Consider the following 18435-nt stretch of genomic DNA (forward strand, 5'->3'; position numbering starts at 1 on the left):
CTTTTATGTATATGAATACGTCTTATAGAGGGCAGCAGGAAAATATGTATGTATAGGGCCTCCCCAGTGGCGCAGCGGGTTGAGCATAGCGCTGTGAGGCTGTCCACAGCCTCTGCAGCTTGGGTTTGATTCCCGGCTGGCCAGGGAGATTCCCACATGGCATGGGCAGACCTCTCCCATCGAGCCTGCTGCTCCCCTCAGCAATGCTTTTGGTCTGTCTGCCTGTTCTGCTCCCCACTCTGTTTCTCTGGTGAATCCTCTCACCCTCCCGTGCCTCTGGCCCTTACCCCAACTATTATATAAATAAAAAAATAGATCTTTAAAATATATATATATATGTATATACCTTATAGAGAAATGATCTCAGTTGCCCTAACAACACAGTAAAGATATGCTGACCTTAGGAGCATATTAAAGGCCTGAAGAGAGACTCTCTAGGGGAAGAAGTTGTATTTGATCTGGGTAGACTGACCCCTGAAGTTTATCTTTTGCCTGAGGTCATCTCCCTTTTAAGGATCACTGCTACCTCCTGGACAGAATGAAGGTGTGCTATTAAAGAGTTACCTCAAGCTTGGGTTGATCTGTCTTTTTCCTATTTTTCTAAGCATTGCTAAGTAGGGCTTTTGTTAAACACTAAGGGGAAACCCAAAGGAAATTAGCATATAATACAATACATCAAAAGAGTCAGAATTGTGATTTGGTCATAAATGTTTGACTTCTTGGTCCCTGTTTCAGTCTACTGTATAATAGTTTATGCTGTAGCTCAGGGGTTCTTTGTGTTGGCACCTGGGAATATTCTAAAATGTATCAATGCTTTGGGTCCAACCCAGGTTGGTAATATAAAAATCTAGTGGCTAGTGGCATGCCCTAAGCAGAAGCACATGTTAAAATCTCTCCAGGTAGTTGATTGTGCATTTGGACTGAGAACCACTGATGTAACTTCAAAGGGAAACTCCATAGTCTGGCAGCTCCCCTGATTCTTTACACTCTTCTTGGAAGATGTACATTCAGGTGCTCTTCATCTTTTTTTTTTAACCTTATAATCATCCCATTTAAAGTGGAATTCAAGAGGTAATTCTAACTCTGCTGCCCACACAGGGTCTTTCCACAGTGGCACCTCTTCTGCTCACTGGCAGGACTGTGGGCTTGTCACCTTATATACTGGGTGTGGTCTTCTCTCACTTGTTTGTGGTGAGATCTCAATCATCTCATCATCATAGCAGTCACGATGACGTCACTTTTGGAGATGTTGGGTGAGTTTCTCCATGACTCAGAGAGGTTAGTTATCCAAAAGGGCAGGTTTATTATGAACAGGGAGAGAAGGAAAACGACACTTGTGATACCGAATGCCAGTCTCAGTTTCCCTCAGTCAATAAAAGGAAACAAGAAGGAAAGTAGTTTAATTTGTCAACAAACTGAAGAGAGCAGCAGACTCTTCTTAAAGGCCAAGGTCCTGCCCTTTGGCAGAGGGCCGGGTTATTTATGCAAAGGTGTAAAACAAAAGGGAGAGGGGCAAGGGTAGGCATGTCCTTTTGATTCAGGGTGGGCACCAACTTGCTTTGTTAACACTTGATGTTTAACTTCCTGAGATATTTATCTTCCTTATTATTCCTTATTAGGGATGTCCTTCCTTTTCCTTAGAATGCAAGAAGACAAACTTGTTAAATGCAACAGATAGGAGTGCTTATCTGATAGGGCAGGAAGAGAGATCTGTCCTGTTTCACTGCATCGCTTGCACAGACACTGTTGGGGGAGAGGATGTCCAGAACAAACTCCACAAACAGGTTTTATGGACCCCACTCCCACCCCAGACCAGAAATCTAAGACACCAAGGACCGCAAATCCCAGGGAGGATTGCTGGGAACTGAGGGTGGAGTTAAGCAGCCAGGTTTGGTATATAACTAGACATGTGGGCCTCAGGGGTCCTTGGTTTTTATTGGCTTTCAGCATAGTATTGGGGTTCCAGCTCAGCAGAACTGGTAGGATCCAGTCACCCATTTATCTCTCTTTCGCCCTGAGTTATTCTTTTCTTCATTTCTCCTTTTTGTAAATAAACCCTTTTTTGTGTGTGCCTGCAGTTGAGTCTTATTGTAAGTCCCTTTTAGCACGCGGTGAGGATCCACAGTTAGGCAACCCATTTCACATTAGGGTTGCCCTGTAACCACACAAGCGGGCAGAAAGAGCTGCCCCCAAAGGGGACAGGTTTGCTAAAAGAGAGGCTTATAAAGTCACAGGCGGGCAGCCTTGAGGAGAGCTGCCTCTGCCGTGGGAGGTAAGTGAAGAGAAGCACTGGCACGTTGCAGGTTGCCGGCAGGCAGGAGGCTGCTGTCCTGTGGGGAGAGAGTTGGCCAGCACCTGCCAGCACCTGCCAGCGCACAAATTGCACTGCTATTGTCTTCTTTTCTTTGGGAGGGGCTCATTCCTTTGTGGGATTGTTAATAGCTGTTAAATCATTTATTTCTAGGGTTAGTGCTTAGGGATTCTTTTCACTGTTTGCTTTGACTAGCTCATTTGGGAAGGACCTGGGTTCTTTTACAATGGTCCTCAATCTCCATATCCCTATCTTCAGTCTGTGCCTCAGAATACTTAACTTCTAGATAGCTTGTTTAATGAATATGGTAATTATTTTGACCCCAACTTCAGGTTCTGACCTTGTGATGCCCCCTCTTCAACATTCTATTCTTATCCTCCATCAATACAACCAGGACGATAAACATTTATTAGCAGGAGGACTTGTATTTGTATAAAGATTTGGCTCTGGCCCATCCTTCTCCTCTCCTATCTCTCTCTCCTACTCCTTCACCTCCTCCTTCTTTCCTCTGTTTCTGTCTCTGTAATGTTTTCAATTTGCTATTTATTTAATGTTTCCCCAAATCAAGAAAAAATTAAAACTTCAAATTATTAGCTTGGATTCTGTCATTTCTCACCCCCTTCCTCTGGCTGTAATTCCATTTCTAGCTCTCTAACCATGCACGGCAGATGGCAGAAAGGGGGCCGCGCCAAAGAGGCCAAGGCAGGACAGGTGCTCTCAGGAACTGGCTGCTGCTCCACACCACCGCCCATGTAGTCAAATGTTACATCATCACCAACCTCATTAAGCTTGTGTTGCTAGAGTTCAGGATAATTCTTTGAATCATATCTCCAAGTTCCTCGCATCTGTAACAAAGCTTAGTTCATATTAATTGATTATTTTTTTAAGGGAAAAATTCTATGCCAGACCCGACCAGTGCTAAATAGACATGACCCCTAAGGGAGCTTAGTATGTTTAGGCACAGAGAGTAGAAAAATAACTGCCAATTGACTTGACTATGTTTTTCCTTCCAAAAGAAAATCTATCAATTTATTCCAAGTAGACTACAACAAAAGCCAACCCCTTATTTCTGCTTTGGCTCACAATGGAGTTGCCAGCTGCCTTTGTTGGGCTTTCATGTCACTGATGACTGTTCTTCTTTTTGGACATGGGTAGAATGTCAATGTCTTGAATCAATGATTTGGAAAGCAAAAAATATGCAGAAACTTGGAAAGCTTCAAGCTATAACACAACACTCACTAAAACACCTACAATGTCTTCTGATTTGATATTTAAAAATTTCTTTTATCCCACAAAAGACTTTCAGCAATTATCTTTATCTAGTCCTAAGAAAATTCACATGTATTATGTAGCAGTGTTATGGTCAGAAAAGCCAGTTCTCTGAGAGAGGATCTGAGATTTTCATGGTTAGTAATAATTAGAATCATTTATTGAGCTCTTTATTTTGTACACTACAGCATCAACTTGTGGGGTTTCAATGATTAAGTTATTTTTAACAATTATGAAATTGAACATCTTTCACGTAGTCATAGTAGTATGACTCAGGCTATGTTTAAATAAGACTTTTCACCAAATCATTTATCTTCCTTCAAAATATCTAATTATATTATAGATTTTATTTATTTATTTATTTATTTATTTATTTATTTATTTATTTATTTATTTATTTGTGGGACCCTCGCCAGTGGCCGGGGAATGATCCAGCGCTGCAGAGGCTGCGGGCAGCCTCGCAGCCCAATGCTCAACCGCTGCGCCACCAGGGGAGGCCCACTATAAATTTTATTTTATTTCAAAAAATATTTATTTCTTTATGTATACAAGAACTGGGGTACAGCCCAGAGGTGTGGGGGAGTAAGAAGATTCACCAGAGACAGAGTGGGAAACAGAACAGGCAGATTGACTGAAATACACTGCTGAGGGGAACAGCAGGAAGGTCAGGAGAGGTCTGCTGTGCCATGTGGGTCACCTCCCAGGCTGAGGATTGAACTTGTGCTGCACTGTTGTGGACAGCTTCACAGTGCTGTGTCTTAACCCCTTGCGCCACCAGGGAGGGCCCAGCCTATAAATTTTAAAACAAAAAAAGTGTGTAATTTAGATACCACCCTTGTTTTCTTCCATGACAGCTCTTCATTAGCAGAACCTTGATAATCACAGTCTTCTATTCCCTAGTGGTCATATTGCCTGGGCTCAGATTCTACTTACAGGCTGTTGGTCATTGGGCAATTTATATTGTCTGTCTCTACTTCAGTTTTCTTGTGTGTAAAATGAGGATAAACTACTCCCAGCCTGTTTCTAGTTATTTATTAATTCATGACAGTGCACCACAAAGCTTAGTGGCTTAACAAAATGGCACCATTCATTTTGGTCATGAATCTCCTGCTTGGCAGGGCTAATTAGTCTCTGTACCACTTGGCATTGCTGGGATGACTCCAGTGCTGGGGACTGGAATCATCTGACGGTGCATCATCTACCATGACTGATGGTTGATGCTGGCTGCCAACTTAGATCTTTGTTGAGTGCTGTTGGTTGGAAGGTCACATGTATATGTGACCTCTCCATGTGGCCTGTGTCTCCTTACAGCATGTAGGCTGGGTTCCACGGTGAGCACCCCAAGTAGGAAAATCCAGGTGAAAGATGTATCAACTATCCTTGGAAGTCATGTCATAGTCCTTCTACCATATTCTGCTACTTGATGCAATCACAAGTGCCTACACAAGTTCAAGGGAGAAGAAATAGGCTCCATCTCTTGAATGATGGCAAGATTCTCAAGAACATGGGGGACCAGAGATATTGCTTTGGTTATTTTTTGAAAACACGAATCTTCTACTTACTTAATATGGTCTTCATGAGACTCTAAGTCAATTTACACATGATATGTTTAGCACATATTAAGCAGTAAATATAAATATGCTATTGTTATTCTTGAACATAAAAAGTATTCTAGGGGACTCTACAAATTCTTTGTAAATGGTGACTCACTAACTTAAAATAAGGAAAGGTAGACTTGCTCAGCCATCCAGGAAAAGAACTGCAACTATAAGGCCAAAGTTGTGAGTGCTTATGCTTTAATGTCAGGCCATGCAGTATGGAAGGTTACAGAGCTGGCAATCATGGAAATAGACCTCTACTTCATTAATTAAGATGAGTAATGAATGTCATGTCTCTAAGGATCCTTGGAATCTTTTTAGAAGATAGACTTGATTATAAAAAGATTAAGATTTTTTCTAACTTGCAGGGTATTTCTGTTGATTTGCAAAGTTAGCTTTGCAAACAAAAAGTATTTTGTCATGATAGAGTCAGATGAATTTTTGCCAAAATGTTGCCAAAATTGTTAGTACCACATTTTTTGCCAGATAATATATAATTGTTGAAATTCAGACTATCTTTGAGTATCCCAAATGTATGAACCAGTAATACAAAAGATACAAAAGGCATTCCAGTTTTACATACAGATATAATTGTACCCAACGTAAAATTTCACATGGTTGTATTCATGAATACTTTAGGCCAACACAGGACATAGATGCTACTGGTAAAAAGTTGCTGGACATTAACTCCTATAGTAGAGAGTGAATATAAACAGATCTTAATGAGAGAATACTGATTTATTTCCTAGATAATTATGTATAAAGTTTATTATAAAACTCTATCATTTTACTCAGAAATATGTTCATTGAAAGAAATTGCTTCTCTTGTTTGTACTTACCCGCGTCTTCTAAATCTGTCCATTAGATGTTCTAGAGACCTAGCAGAGGAGACTGGAGCTACTAAGTTAGCTCCACTACTTTGCAGGCCATGTATGACAAGTGAATTTCATTTTATGTTCAAATTAGCCTGGTTTCCTGCTATGCAGAACTTACTGACTGGGGAAGGTCTTGGCTGATGAGTGGTGTCTGTTATGGTCTGTCAGGTCTCAGGCGGTGGCTGCATAGATAGGCTGTATATTTCTTGTTTCTGCTATAAATTTCCCCCCTAACTCTCCTGTAGTGGTCAATTCTCTGTGTTAACTTGATCATGTGATGGTACCCAGGTTTTGATAAACACCAACCTAGATGTTACTGGGAAAGTTATTCTTTGGATGTGATTAACATTTAAATTAGTAGACTTTAAGTACAGCATGTAGCCCTCAAAATGTAAGGGGGTCTCATCCAATCAGTAACGTAAGGGAAAAGACTGAGGTTCCCTGAGGAAGAAGGATTCTTCCTCAAGACTGCCTTGGACTGGAGGCTGCACTATCAACTCTTCCTTGCAGATTTTATAGGCTAATGGTGTGTGTCAGTTCCATAAAACCTCTCTTTCTCTCTCTCCTCTCCCCTTCTCTCCCCATCCCTTTCTTTCCTTATATCCATATCCCTATCTCTAACTCTATATCTCTTTCTATCTCCACCTCCATCCCTGCCCTTATCTGTCTGCCTGCATATGTATGGATGTATATATGTATGTATGTATGCATACATGCATTTGTCTGTCAATCAGTCAAGCGGTCTATCTAATCTATTATCTATCTTTGTATCTTTCTATTTATCCTACTGATTATCTTTATCTGGAGAACCCTGAGTAATATAATCTACTCTAGGTCTCTTATTTAATCCTTCCATGCAACCCTTTTATTTATTTATCTATTTATTTATTTATATTTGACTTATTATTATTATTATTACTATTTTATGTATTTTTTTACATCAGTCTTCATTTTTATACAATGTGTGCTTTATCATCTTGGGTATAGTCCCTGTGGAATTCCCTCTACAATTCACCTGTGCACCATCACCATAGTTCCTTGTGCTCTTCCCACCCCTGTTTTGACTCAATGCCCTTCTCCCCCTCTGCAGAATGTCTCCGGTTTATAGTTGCATGTTGATTTTGAATTTTACTTTATTATAATTACATTTTTTTCCTGATCCCTTATTTGGATCCTCTACATTCCTCCTATAAGTGAGACCATCCAATATTTTTCTTTTTCTTTCTGGCTTATTTCACTGACATGTACCCCTTTTATTAAAGAATTGCCTTATAGGAAAAGATGAGCACCTGTTTAATATCTGCCATCCAAATGCTACATTTTTAGGGAGTCTAGATTTGGAGGCAGGAATCATAGAGGAAGGTTAACATTAACATAAAGACACACACAAATGGTAATAGGTTTAAAAATAAAGTAATATTTTAAATATATGGAGAGAGTATGGTGATGAAGTGGAATGGGCATGAGTTTTGGAATTGGGCAACTTGGCTTGGAACTGTGATGTGCAATTATTAGCTGTATTACTTTTAGCGATATACTTAACCTTTCCAAGATCCAACTTTTCTCATCTGTAGAAAAAGGGAAATGATCCCACCTTTTGGTGGGTAGTAGATAACACGAGTGCTCAATAAGTGGTAGCTAATTTGACCTACTTGTGTAACTCAGAAAAACTGAGTTAGGACAATGACAAAGTAAAGAGATGGGTTATGTTTTTCTTTTTTGACCTTCTGTTCTGATAATTTTTTTAAAGATTTATTTATTTTATGCATACTAGAACTGGGGTGCAGGCCAGAGGTATGTGTGTTGGGGGGTGAGACAGAGACAGAGACAGAGCAGGGAACAGAACAGGCAGAACGATGAAATACACTGCTGAGGGGAGCAGTGGGTGAGACAGGAGAGGTCTGCTGTGACATGTGGGTAGTTCCCTGGCCAGAGTTCGAACTCGTGTTGCAGTGGCTGTGGATAGCTTCATAGGTTGTGTCTTAACCCCTTGCGCCACCAGGGAGGCCCAATAAATAAATCTAAAAAAAAAATAAAGTAGAAAGAAATGTAGTAAAAATAAATGTGGGTATTCTGGCATCAACTTGCCTGCAGGAAAGTCTGCATGGGGATTAGTAAAAAATAAAATACTTAAGGGCCTCCCCAGTGGCGCAGCAGTTGAGCGCTGGGTTGCGAAGCTGCCCTCAGCCCCTGCAGCACCAGTCGGATCCCCAGTCGCCTGGCGAGGGTCTCACATAGCGCGTAGACCTCTCCTGCCGCCTGCTGCTCCCCTCAGCAGTGTACTTCGATGGTCTGCCTGTTCTGCTCCCTGCTCTGGCTCTGGTGAATTCTCTCACCCTCCTGCACTTCTGACTGTACCCAGTGCTTGTATAAATAAATAAATAAATCTTAAAAAATAATAATAAAATAAAATACTTAAGATAGAGCCAGGACAATGTCATAAAACTTAAAACACTGTTACATGGTTATTTTTATCACTCTCTTACAATGGTTTATGAGTATCTGCCCCATTAAAAAAAAAAGTCACATCTGTTGTGGACTCAATTGTTAAAAACACTTGAGTGGGATGTTGCTGCCTGCTATTTCTACCAAGTTGATAACTTGGATGTGGTAGACACTGATGACAGCCTAAAAAATGGCAACTCTTCCCTCATCTGTGTAGAAGAGTCCTGATTTTGTCCTGTTTCTCTTGATGCATGTGACTCAGAACATGCTGACTAGTCGTGGTTAAAATGATAGTTCCATTTCTCTTGCCAGTGATTGGTTCAGGGACTAAGAAAGGGAGAGAGTTAAGAAAGGAAGTCTGCTGTTTAAAATGAGTGTGGAAAGGGATGGGGAGTGGACAACATCTTATTAAAAATTCCTACCTCTTACAATTACAAGGAAGGAATACACTTTATTTCCCCTCTTATTTATTTTTAAAATTACATTTATTGAGGTAACATTACATGACAACATGTCTGATGCTTTTCGGATACTGGTTCACATGTCTACAAATGTCTATTATCACACCATTTCCACCACCAAAACCCCAATAATCCTCTATAGTCCACCTTCTAATAGGCTCAGTTCTGCCCTCAAGTTTCAAGAGTTTGTTTTGTTTTGTTTTTGTCTGCTTCTTTAGATTTTTTTTTTTAATATTCCATTTATGAGTGAAATCATCCAGCATTTGTCTTTGTCCTTCTGGCTTATTTTGCCTGGCATAATCCTCTCTAGTTCCATCCATGCTGTTGCAAATGGCAAGCTTTCATTTTTATTTTAAATAGCTGAGTAATGTTACAATTTGTGTATGTGCCATATCTTCTTAATCCACTCACTTGTCTCAATTGTGGGTTCCTATGAGCTGGCTACTAGCTGGCCACTCATGGTCAACTGTGACCTATTTGCTATCTGCATCACAGCAGAACATTTCTTGACTACCTATGGAGTATAGCTCATATCACGAGGCAGACCCTGGGACACCAAGACCACTGCTGACCTGATTATGAGACTGTCTCCATGGTGGTCTCAGGATAACTCTGCCTCTGATAACATCAGCACACACGAAAATGTCTCTTGACATATGGTCAAGATGTCCCCTCCTCTGTTCCTCGTAAAACTTTGTCCCCCATTTCAATCTCTGCCTCCAGACTTTATTCATCATATCATTGTCACATGATCAGCTTTTACAAGCCTGTATGCTTTCAATAAATGGCATAAGAACTTCTGGTCAAGAGGCAGAGACTTGCCTTGCAAACTTGCTCCATGACCGTTATGTCCCTCATCACATTCTGGCCACAGAGCGGCAACAAAGTTCCTGTCACAGTAGTCATTGGGCACCTAAATATATAGTTTCCATAACCTGGCTATTGTAAATAGTGCTGAAATAAATACAGGAGTGCAGATATCACTTTGAGTTAGTGTTTCAGATAGGTGGGCGTCTGCTGTGTATTTTGCGTTATGAGGATGTGATGCTTAGATCTACTGCAAACATCCTGTGGACATGAGGGAGGGCACAACTATCATTTTATTATTATTAATGGCTCACTTTTGCCTAGGGAGAAAATTCTACTGTCTTATTTTTTTTCTGGATGATGACAGGGCTGAATAGGGAGGACAAATGCATAATACTGTTGCCTTCAAACATTCTACCTGTTGAATGCCATGTCTGACTTCTAATACCATAATAATGTGGATTATGAGTCCAGATTTTCCCTCTTTCTTTGGTTGACTTGAATACACTTTCTTGGCACTTTTCTTGTGGTATAGTCTAAGCTGTGGCTTTCCCCAACTTTCCTATGTCTACTCAATCTCTCCTGCTTTCCTTCTTCCAGAAATTTGTAGACATTGCTCTTCACTGGTGCCTAATGTTCCATTTTGTCTCTTTTCTTGGTTGTGGGTTTATTTCTTCTTGTATTTTTATGCATTGTAAAGTGTGCAGGCTAAAGTTAGTATCTACTTTATCATTATAATTGTATTTTTGTAAATTACCCATATTTATGGGGCTGTTATCAATTCACAAATCCTATTTACATATTAAGACAACTTTTATATATATATATGCATATATGTAGTATTTTTCCTAATTTAATGACCTTTAAAATTATTACTTTTCTTTCTTTTTTCTTTTTTTTTTTAAAGATATATTTATTTATGCATACAAGAGCTGGGGTACAGGCCAGAGATGTGGAGGGTGAGAGGATTAATCAGAGACAGAGTGGGGACCAGAACAGGCAGATTGACTGAAGTACATTGCTGAAGGGAGCAGCGAGCGAGTCAGGAGAGGTCTGCTGCGCCATGTTGCTCCCTGGCCGGCTGGGGATCAAACTCATGCTGCAGAGGCTGTGCATTGCTTCATAGTGCAGTGTTTAACCCCTTGCACCACCAGGGAAGCCCTATTTTTCTTGACTTAATAAGATTTTGTTTTAGTGTAGTAAAATTTATCAATCCTTATGGTTTCTTTCTTTCCTTCTTTTTTTTTTTTTTGTCTTTTAGTGCCTATTTATTTTTCTGTGTTTTTCTTTATAAGAACTTTTTCTCCCCAAGATCAGATACATACTCACTATATATTTTTTACTTTGCCTTCCTTTCATTTTGACTTTAAATATGTTGAATTTAAATGATCACACTCCTTACTTCATGGAACAACATCAGCACTCCATGTAAAGCCGATGTATTTTATTCTTTTTCGTTCTATCATCCTCTCTCCTCAGTGCCATTTTTCTTAATTTCACTTCTCCAACCATATACATCAACTGTAATATATCTAGTATGTATGTCTCAATTCAAAAAATTTTACCATTCTTTCTCTATCTGGAATTGTAGATTTAAATAATATTAAAAAACATTTATCCAGTTTTCTCAGTACTTCCCTCTGCTCATTTAAACTGCCATCTTTACCAAATTGAAGGTACCAGAATTTTTCTTCTTTTCCACTTACCAATCTGGAAATTTTGGTGCTAGGACTGCAATGCTTTAATTATTATACAACTTAAAAAATCTTTAAGTATGCAAGAGTGAAAAATCACATGAAGTGTCATTAAAGCATCATTTAATTATTCTCTTCTATATTAATATGATAGGAAGGAGCACTACTCTTTAATAATAATGAGAATATCTATATATGTTAGTATAGGAAATTACTAGTCACAGTCACCTAAGATAGTCAAACATGCTACATTTTTCAAATAGTGAAAGCATGCAAGAGGTGACTTAAGAGCAGAAATATTTATAAAAACAGAGTTGGAAATATTTCAACAGGATATTTTGTTGGGTTCATCTTTCTATCTTTTCTTTTTAAGACTTATTTATTTATGAATATAAGAACTGAGGTAGAGGCCAGAGGTGGGGGTGAGAGGATTCACCAGAGACAGATTGGGGAACAGAACAGGCAGACTGACTGAAATACACTGCTGAGGGGAGAAGTGGGCGAGTTAGTAGAGGTCTGCTGCGCTATGTGGGTAGCTCCCTGGCTGGGAATTGAACTGGTGCTGTAGTGGCTGCGGATAGCTTCATAGTTTGCATCCTAATCCCTTGAGCCACTAGGGAGACCCTCATCTTTCTATCTTAATGGGCCTTATACTGATCCATACTTCCCCAGATAGTTTTCATGCTCTGCAACTTATTTAACTGGCAGATTGGCATAAGCATAAAAGACATGGTATACAACAGAAAAGTGAAACAATGAGTTGAAAACTATTCAATTAATGGACTAGAAAAATAAAATTAATTCAAATCATTGAGGACACTGTTTTTTATAAATTTTGTTATCTTTTGACATAATGGAATAAAAATCAGTGCCTTTTAATTCCAACTTTTTAATATCCATTCAAAAATAATAGTGATATGGCCATGGCCATTTTCCCCTACACACATCGCCACCTGAAATGCATTATTGCACCAACTTATTTTTTTTAAAAGATTATTTATTTATTTATTTATACAAGCACTGGGTACAGTCAGAAGCACGGGAGGGTGAGAGAATTCACCAGAGCCAGAGCAGGGAGAAGAGCAGGCAGACTGACGGGGAGCAGTGGGCGGCAGGAGAGGTCTGTGGGCCATGTGGGACCCTCGCCCGGCAGCTGGGGATCGAACCGGTGCTGCAAAGGCTGTGGGCAGCTTCGCAACCCAGGGCTCAACCGCTGCGCCACTGGGGAGGCCCTGCACCAACTTATTTTTATGTTATATGTGAGTGATGTCAATATTGTGAGCTGTCTTTTTGAATACAGGATGACAAAATATAACTATGCATTACTTGTAAGGCAAGTTCTGCAAATATTTTCAGATATGATGAAATTTTGTTAAGCTACTCAGCTTCAACCACTTTTCCCTCATGACCATTAGGAAGGTGTTGAGGAAAACTCACACAAGAGATCTGTATTCCTGGAAGGGACTAAGGCCTCAGGTTCATCCTAGACTGTAGGAGTGAGTTTGGTCTTCTTCTCAACTCTATACAAAACAGTTGAGTTTATTGGACTAGGAGTAGTGAAGTAGAAATTAGATACATGGCTTTTACTTGCTTTTTCAGGGATAATTGTTTTTTCAGTGAATGAAAATTTCATTTGGTAAAATAAATAAATATTGTCATACATCTGCAACCCTCCAGTGGCTCAAAATTGTATTAATACTACCCCAGATGACAAGCAGTGAATTGTTTACTTCTCTACTTCACTGAATTCCAGCCTTTTAAAGGCAAATGGCTTTGTTTTAAGAGTAGACTCTAATAGAGATGTTTTTCATCCTTTATCATAATCTAATATTAATTAATTTATCCCTCCCCTGGAATAACATGATATCATATAAAATAATTTCCATGTGCATTTTTAATTTAAATATAGTTGGTTTTTCTTCATGCTCTAGATTTTCTACACACAGAATATTTCCTATATATCTGCCTATGATATGTATTCAAATGATCTTTTTTGTTCATTTAATAGAATTACAACCCCTCCTCCTCAGTTTTATAAAAAGACATAATTGTTGTATTATTGGATTTTTAAAATAAACTGGCCAGTACATTATGTGATTCTCGAAAGTATACCAGATGGATCCAAAAGATATTGAGTCATATTGTTCAGCCTCTGAGCACACATATTGATAACATTATCTGCCAGCATTTCTTTTTCACCATTTGCAAATGCTCTATATTGTTCACCTGTTAATGCTTCATGAGATTTGGATGTATCTTCTGTATTTCTTACTTCTTGGAAGCCATTTTAATTTATACTTAGTAACTTTAATCAATTATTGGAATAATTAGTTTGAAGGCTGCCAAAAGACAACATGATTTTAATTTAACACAAAAAGAATTTAAATCATATAGCTGAAAGCTTAAACTGAAAACATCAACTTTTCCATAGAAAAGAACTTGTAATTTGAGGGTATTTCTCGCCAATACTATCTTGGCCTTACTACAAAGTAGAATTTTTAATATTTTCCACTTGATTTGTCTTTTTACCTTTCAATGATCCAAAAATTATCATAGAAGCAGTTCCATTTTCCCTAAACAAAAGATTCTGTCTTATATTACCCTCAAACCTTAGTTACTTGGCAAATTTGACTATAATTAGAAAGGAAAACCTGGAATTGATATCAAATTTCCATAACCTTTGTTGAGACCTGCAGTGATGGTAGATGCTGTTAACAGTCAGAATTTTAAAATTAATGATTAGAAATTTCTTGAAGGCTAATGATCAAATTAGGGTTTCCCAAAGTATAGTGCAGATTTGACAGTTAGCTAATTCTTTTTTTAAAAAGATTTATTTATTTATGCATACAAGAACTGGGGTACAGGCCAGAGGTGTGGGGGGGTGAGAGGATTCACCACAGACAGGGAGGGGAACAGAACAGACTGATTGACTGAAATACAGTGCTGAGGGGAGCAGCAGGCGAGTCAGGAGAGGTCTGCTGTGCCATGTGGGTAGCTCCCTGGCCGGGGATTGAACTTGTGTGCGGCGGCTGGGCTGCGGATTGCTTCATAGGTTGCGTCTTAACCCCTAGTGCTACCAGGGAGGCCCCAGTTAGCTAATTCTGTAGATGGGAAAGGCACACACCTTGAACTTCGGGACTTAAATCATCTGCTTGTTTGTCCCCATTAAATAAATAAATTGTAAAGTGGTCCTTTTTTGCACTGATTTCCTTATGTTTGTGGGTGTAGACAGAAGGTCAGTACTAAATACCAGGGTGGCCCCCCTGAAACTTGCATCAAAATTACCTAGTCACAGTTATATTTGTAAATTCCTGTGCTGCATCCTCTATAATATTCACTGTAACTATTCATCCTAACTGATTCTTAGGATGCCAGATTTTGAGAACCACAAACCAATCAGAAAAATCAATTATTTACTTGAAGCCTGTCACTTAGATCTGATCTTTCCTGTAACAAATCATCCTTTCTTATTTTTCCCTTTGTTCTCAGCTTCCACACACTGTACCATAATTGGGTGAGCCTTTTCCTCTTTACGCCCCTAGCGGTGCTCATTTTAGGTCTTTATAAAGAGAAATTGGTAGAAAATGTGAATTTTGAACTCATAGCAGAATTTGAAAGATGACCATCAGTCTTACTTGCTATAGTTATGATTTTTTATAGTACTTACACATTATACATTTTATCCTCATATTTATCCTATAAAATATACCATTTCTATTATGTTTTGGAAGATGAGTTAATATAGGTGAGCGGGTTAAGAGGCTTGCTCACTGACCCAGATTTTATCCTAGGTTTACTGTAACTGTCTTAAGAAATAGGAAATGTGGATTCTCTCAATATCCTCAGTGCCTAGCATATTGCCCGGACATAGCAGATGTTCAATAAATGTTTGAACATCTTCATGTATCATTTCTTTCCTCTGTCAGGCCCAGCCCACCAGGTAAAGACAGAGAGGGAAATCAGGAGAGAGGTTGCCTTGATTACTCTGAATCCTTACACAGGGAACCAGGTGAGATCTACCTGTCCCAGCTCTCAGTTCCTGATTTCTGGGATTCCTTTCTAAGAGATGATGGCTGTAAATAGATCAAGTGGGACAATGAGGCCATGAAACGACATAATTTGTTATTTTATTCTGATCTCTAGAATCTTTTAGAGTATGTAGATTCAAGTTTTTATGTATAAATTTTTTTTTTACTGGTTGTAAGATCACACTCATCTGGATATTCACTTGCGTATCTTTACTTCATTCTCAATTGGTCGCTATTACTCAGGTCTTTACCGGGGCAGCCATGGTGTTATGAGTGAAGTCTGCTCTGGGTGTCTAGTTTGCTTTGTGAGGTTCATTTTTGGTTTCTGTCTACTATCAGTTTTTAAGATTGATTTTATTTATTTATTTATTTGTTTGTTTGTTTGTTTATTTATTTATTTATTTATTTATAGAACTGGTGTACAGGCCACAGGTGGGGGTGGTGGTGAGAGGATTCACCAGAGACAGAGTGGGGAGCAGAACAGGCAGATCTACTGAAATACACTGCTGCGGGGGGCAGTGGGAGAGACAGGAGAGGTCTGCCATGCCATGTGGATCAGCTCCCTGGCTGGAGACAGGAGAGCTCTGCCATGCCATGTGGGTCAGCTCCCTGGCTGGGGATGAAAAGCAGGCCATCACTATCACCATCATAGTGGTAGTGCTGGGACTTATTAATTCCTAGGCTGTGAAGGAGGCCCTATTATCACTTTCATGGTTAAAATGATATCAGCCACTGCCACGGTTCTGTCTGAATCTCGCAAATCGGCTTAGTTTTCTAGGTTGGGCTGAGCGGCACAGTTACTTCTGACGCCTGCCCTTTACCCTGCATTCTAGCACCCGCTCTGGTTAGTGCATTCCACTCAACAGCAACCATGAAATGAAATGTTTTTGCCTTCTTTTTGCTAATGAAATAAATTACATTTTTTAAAAATTCTATTTCTCATTCATGTTTCCCTTGGTTCCTCTCAAGATGGCTGTCCTCTGCCCCAAATCGCACTCATCTTATTCTCAAAATGCCTAAATGCTCCAATTTTACTTTGAAGTTAAGGATATTGGTCTGAAAATGTGGAGATAGAAATTCTTGTCACAGCACAAGCTTGTCACTTTGGACAAATAATTGCCTTATTTGAACTTTAACATTCTCAAAGAATGAGAAATTGAAATAGATTTTTTTCTGTATTATTTTTGCTCTTCATTTCAGTCTTTTCTATTTTCCTCATTTTTCAAATTGTTCAAGATATTAAGGTTTATAAAGCAGTGCTATTTAAGGCAGAGAAGTTAGTGTAAGCCAAATAGTATAATGGGAAAGAATAACTAAAAGACAGATCTCCACATAAGGTGGTCACTTGACTTTCGATGAATGTGTCCTGGCAAGTTAGTAGGGAAAAGATAGACTTTTTAAAACCAAATTCTGTGGCAATTTACTGTCCATGTAGAAATCATATCCCTATCTTACAAAAATCACCATGAACAAAAATCAATTCCACAGAGCTTAGAGTCTGATTAAAGTGCAAAATGTAAAAGCAACATTGTAAGGATTTCAGAAGACAATTGTGGAGAACAACCTCATGAGCTCAGGAGTAAGAGTTCAAATCACTAACCATAAATGAAAAAGAAAGTGATAGCTCTGACTACATTAAAGTGAACAACTTCTGCTTATTAAGAGAATAATAAGTTAATGGGTAAAAAGCCACAAAGAAGATATTTGCTGCAAATATAGTTGACAAAGGGATTGTGAGTAGAATACTTTAAAAAAAAAAACAATAAGGAAAATGAAAACAACTTAATAGGAAAATAGTCAAATAATTTAAATGGGCTTCATAAGGGGAAAATCATAATTGTGAAAAGATGCTTTACCTCATTAGTAATCTGGGAAATGCAAATTAAATCTGTGAGATATAGTTGGAAATATTGAAATATGACTCATCTGGATAAACATTTTTCAGTATTAGTGAGCTGGGCATACTTATTTGTTACTCCTTTAAGATCTTGGAATCTATTGCACATGTGTATTAGTAGGCAAGGTCAATATTTGTGGTGGATCATTCATAATAGCTAATAATGGATTCAAACTAAATACTGTTAGTTGAATGGATTAAACATTTTGAATGAATCAAACTAACTATACCAGTTTCACTGGTATATAGCAGTGAAATGACCAAATTTAAGGTATAGGCAACACCATAAGTATATATGTTTTATTAAAAATTAAGCATGCGTATAGAATGAGTAAAGGAATGAGTATGAACAAATTCAGAAGATTGTTTACTTTTGGCAGGGAAGAAAGGGTGTGAATGGAGGGGAACACTAGGCCCTGGCAATGTCTACTTATGTGGAGTGATGGTTAAATAAACTAACAAATTGTGGTTGAAGAATTTGTTCCTGAGGAACTTGAGATTTCATTAAAAAATGATAAAGGTTCAGTCTGCCTGTTCTGTTCCCTGTTCTGACTCTGGTGAATTCTATCACCCTCCTGCGCTTCTGACTGTGCCCAGTGCTTGTATAAAGAAATAAATAAATCTTTAAAAAAAATGATGAATGTAATTATAGGCCATAAATATACTGTGTAAAAATGTGCAAAATATTATTTTCAAAAAATATAGGAAAAAATTACAGCATTTTAAGTGTATCTCAATGTAAACTTTTGCATCTTTAATTATGATGTGTTTTATAGAATTAATTTCCATTTACTATAGTTTGCCGGCTAGAAACTTTTTAGGGTATATCTATGATTATAATTATTATAGATGCAGATAATTTAATTTTATTTTGGAATAACTAATTGTCTCATTAACTAATTTTTCCCCTTCCCTGCCTCTATCTCTCTTTCCCTCCCTTACTTTTTTTCCATATTTGATTTTTGGACCAAATGCTCAGCGCACTTGCTATGCTGACTTGAAAGATTATGATGTTTTCCCTTCAGTTTACTGAAAAATAACTGACATACA

The 18435-nt window shown here is 38.5% G+C and overlaps 1 protein-coding gene across 1 annotated transcript in view; it reads left to right on the forward strand.

Annotated features, from left to right (window-relative positions):
• Positions 1-1228: 1228 nt before the first annotated feature.
• Positions 1229-18435, forward strand: part of AKAIN1 (A-kinase anchor inhibitor 1) — a gene marked incomplete at both ends in the record, with an annotated part of 34314 nt that continues 17107 nt past the window's right edge. Inside the window, one exon of the mRNA XM_084252678.1 lies at positions 1229-1253. Within this exon, the coding sequence (XP_084108804.1) occupies positions 1229-1253 (25 nt within the window). The remainder of the gene's footprint in view (positions 1254-18435) is intronic.

Source organism: Talpa europaea (assembly GCF_964194135.1).
Source record: "Talpa europaea genome assembly, chromosome: 13".
Lineage (NCBI taxonomy): Eukaryota > Metazoa > Chordata > Mammalia > Eulipotyphla > Talpidae > Talpa > Talpa europaea.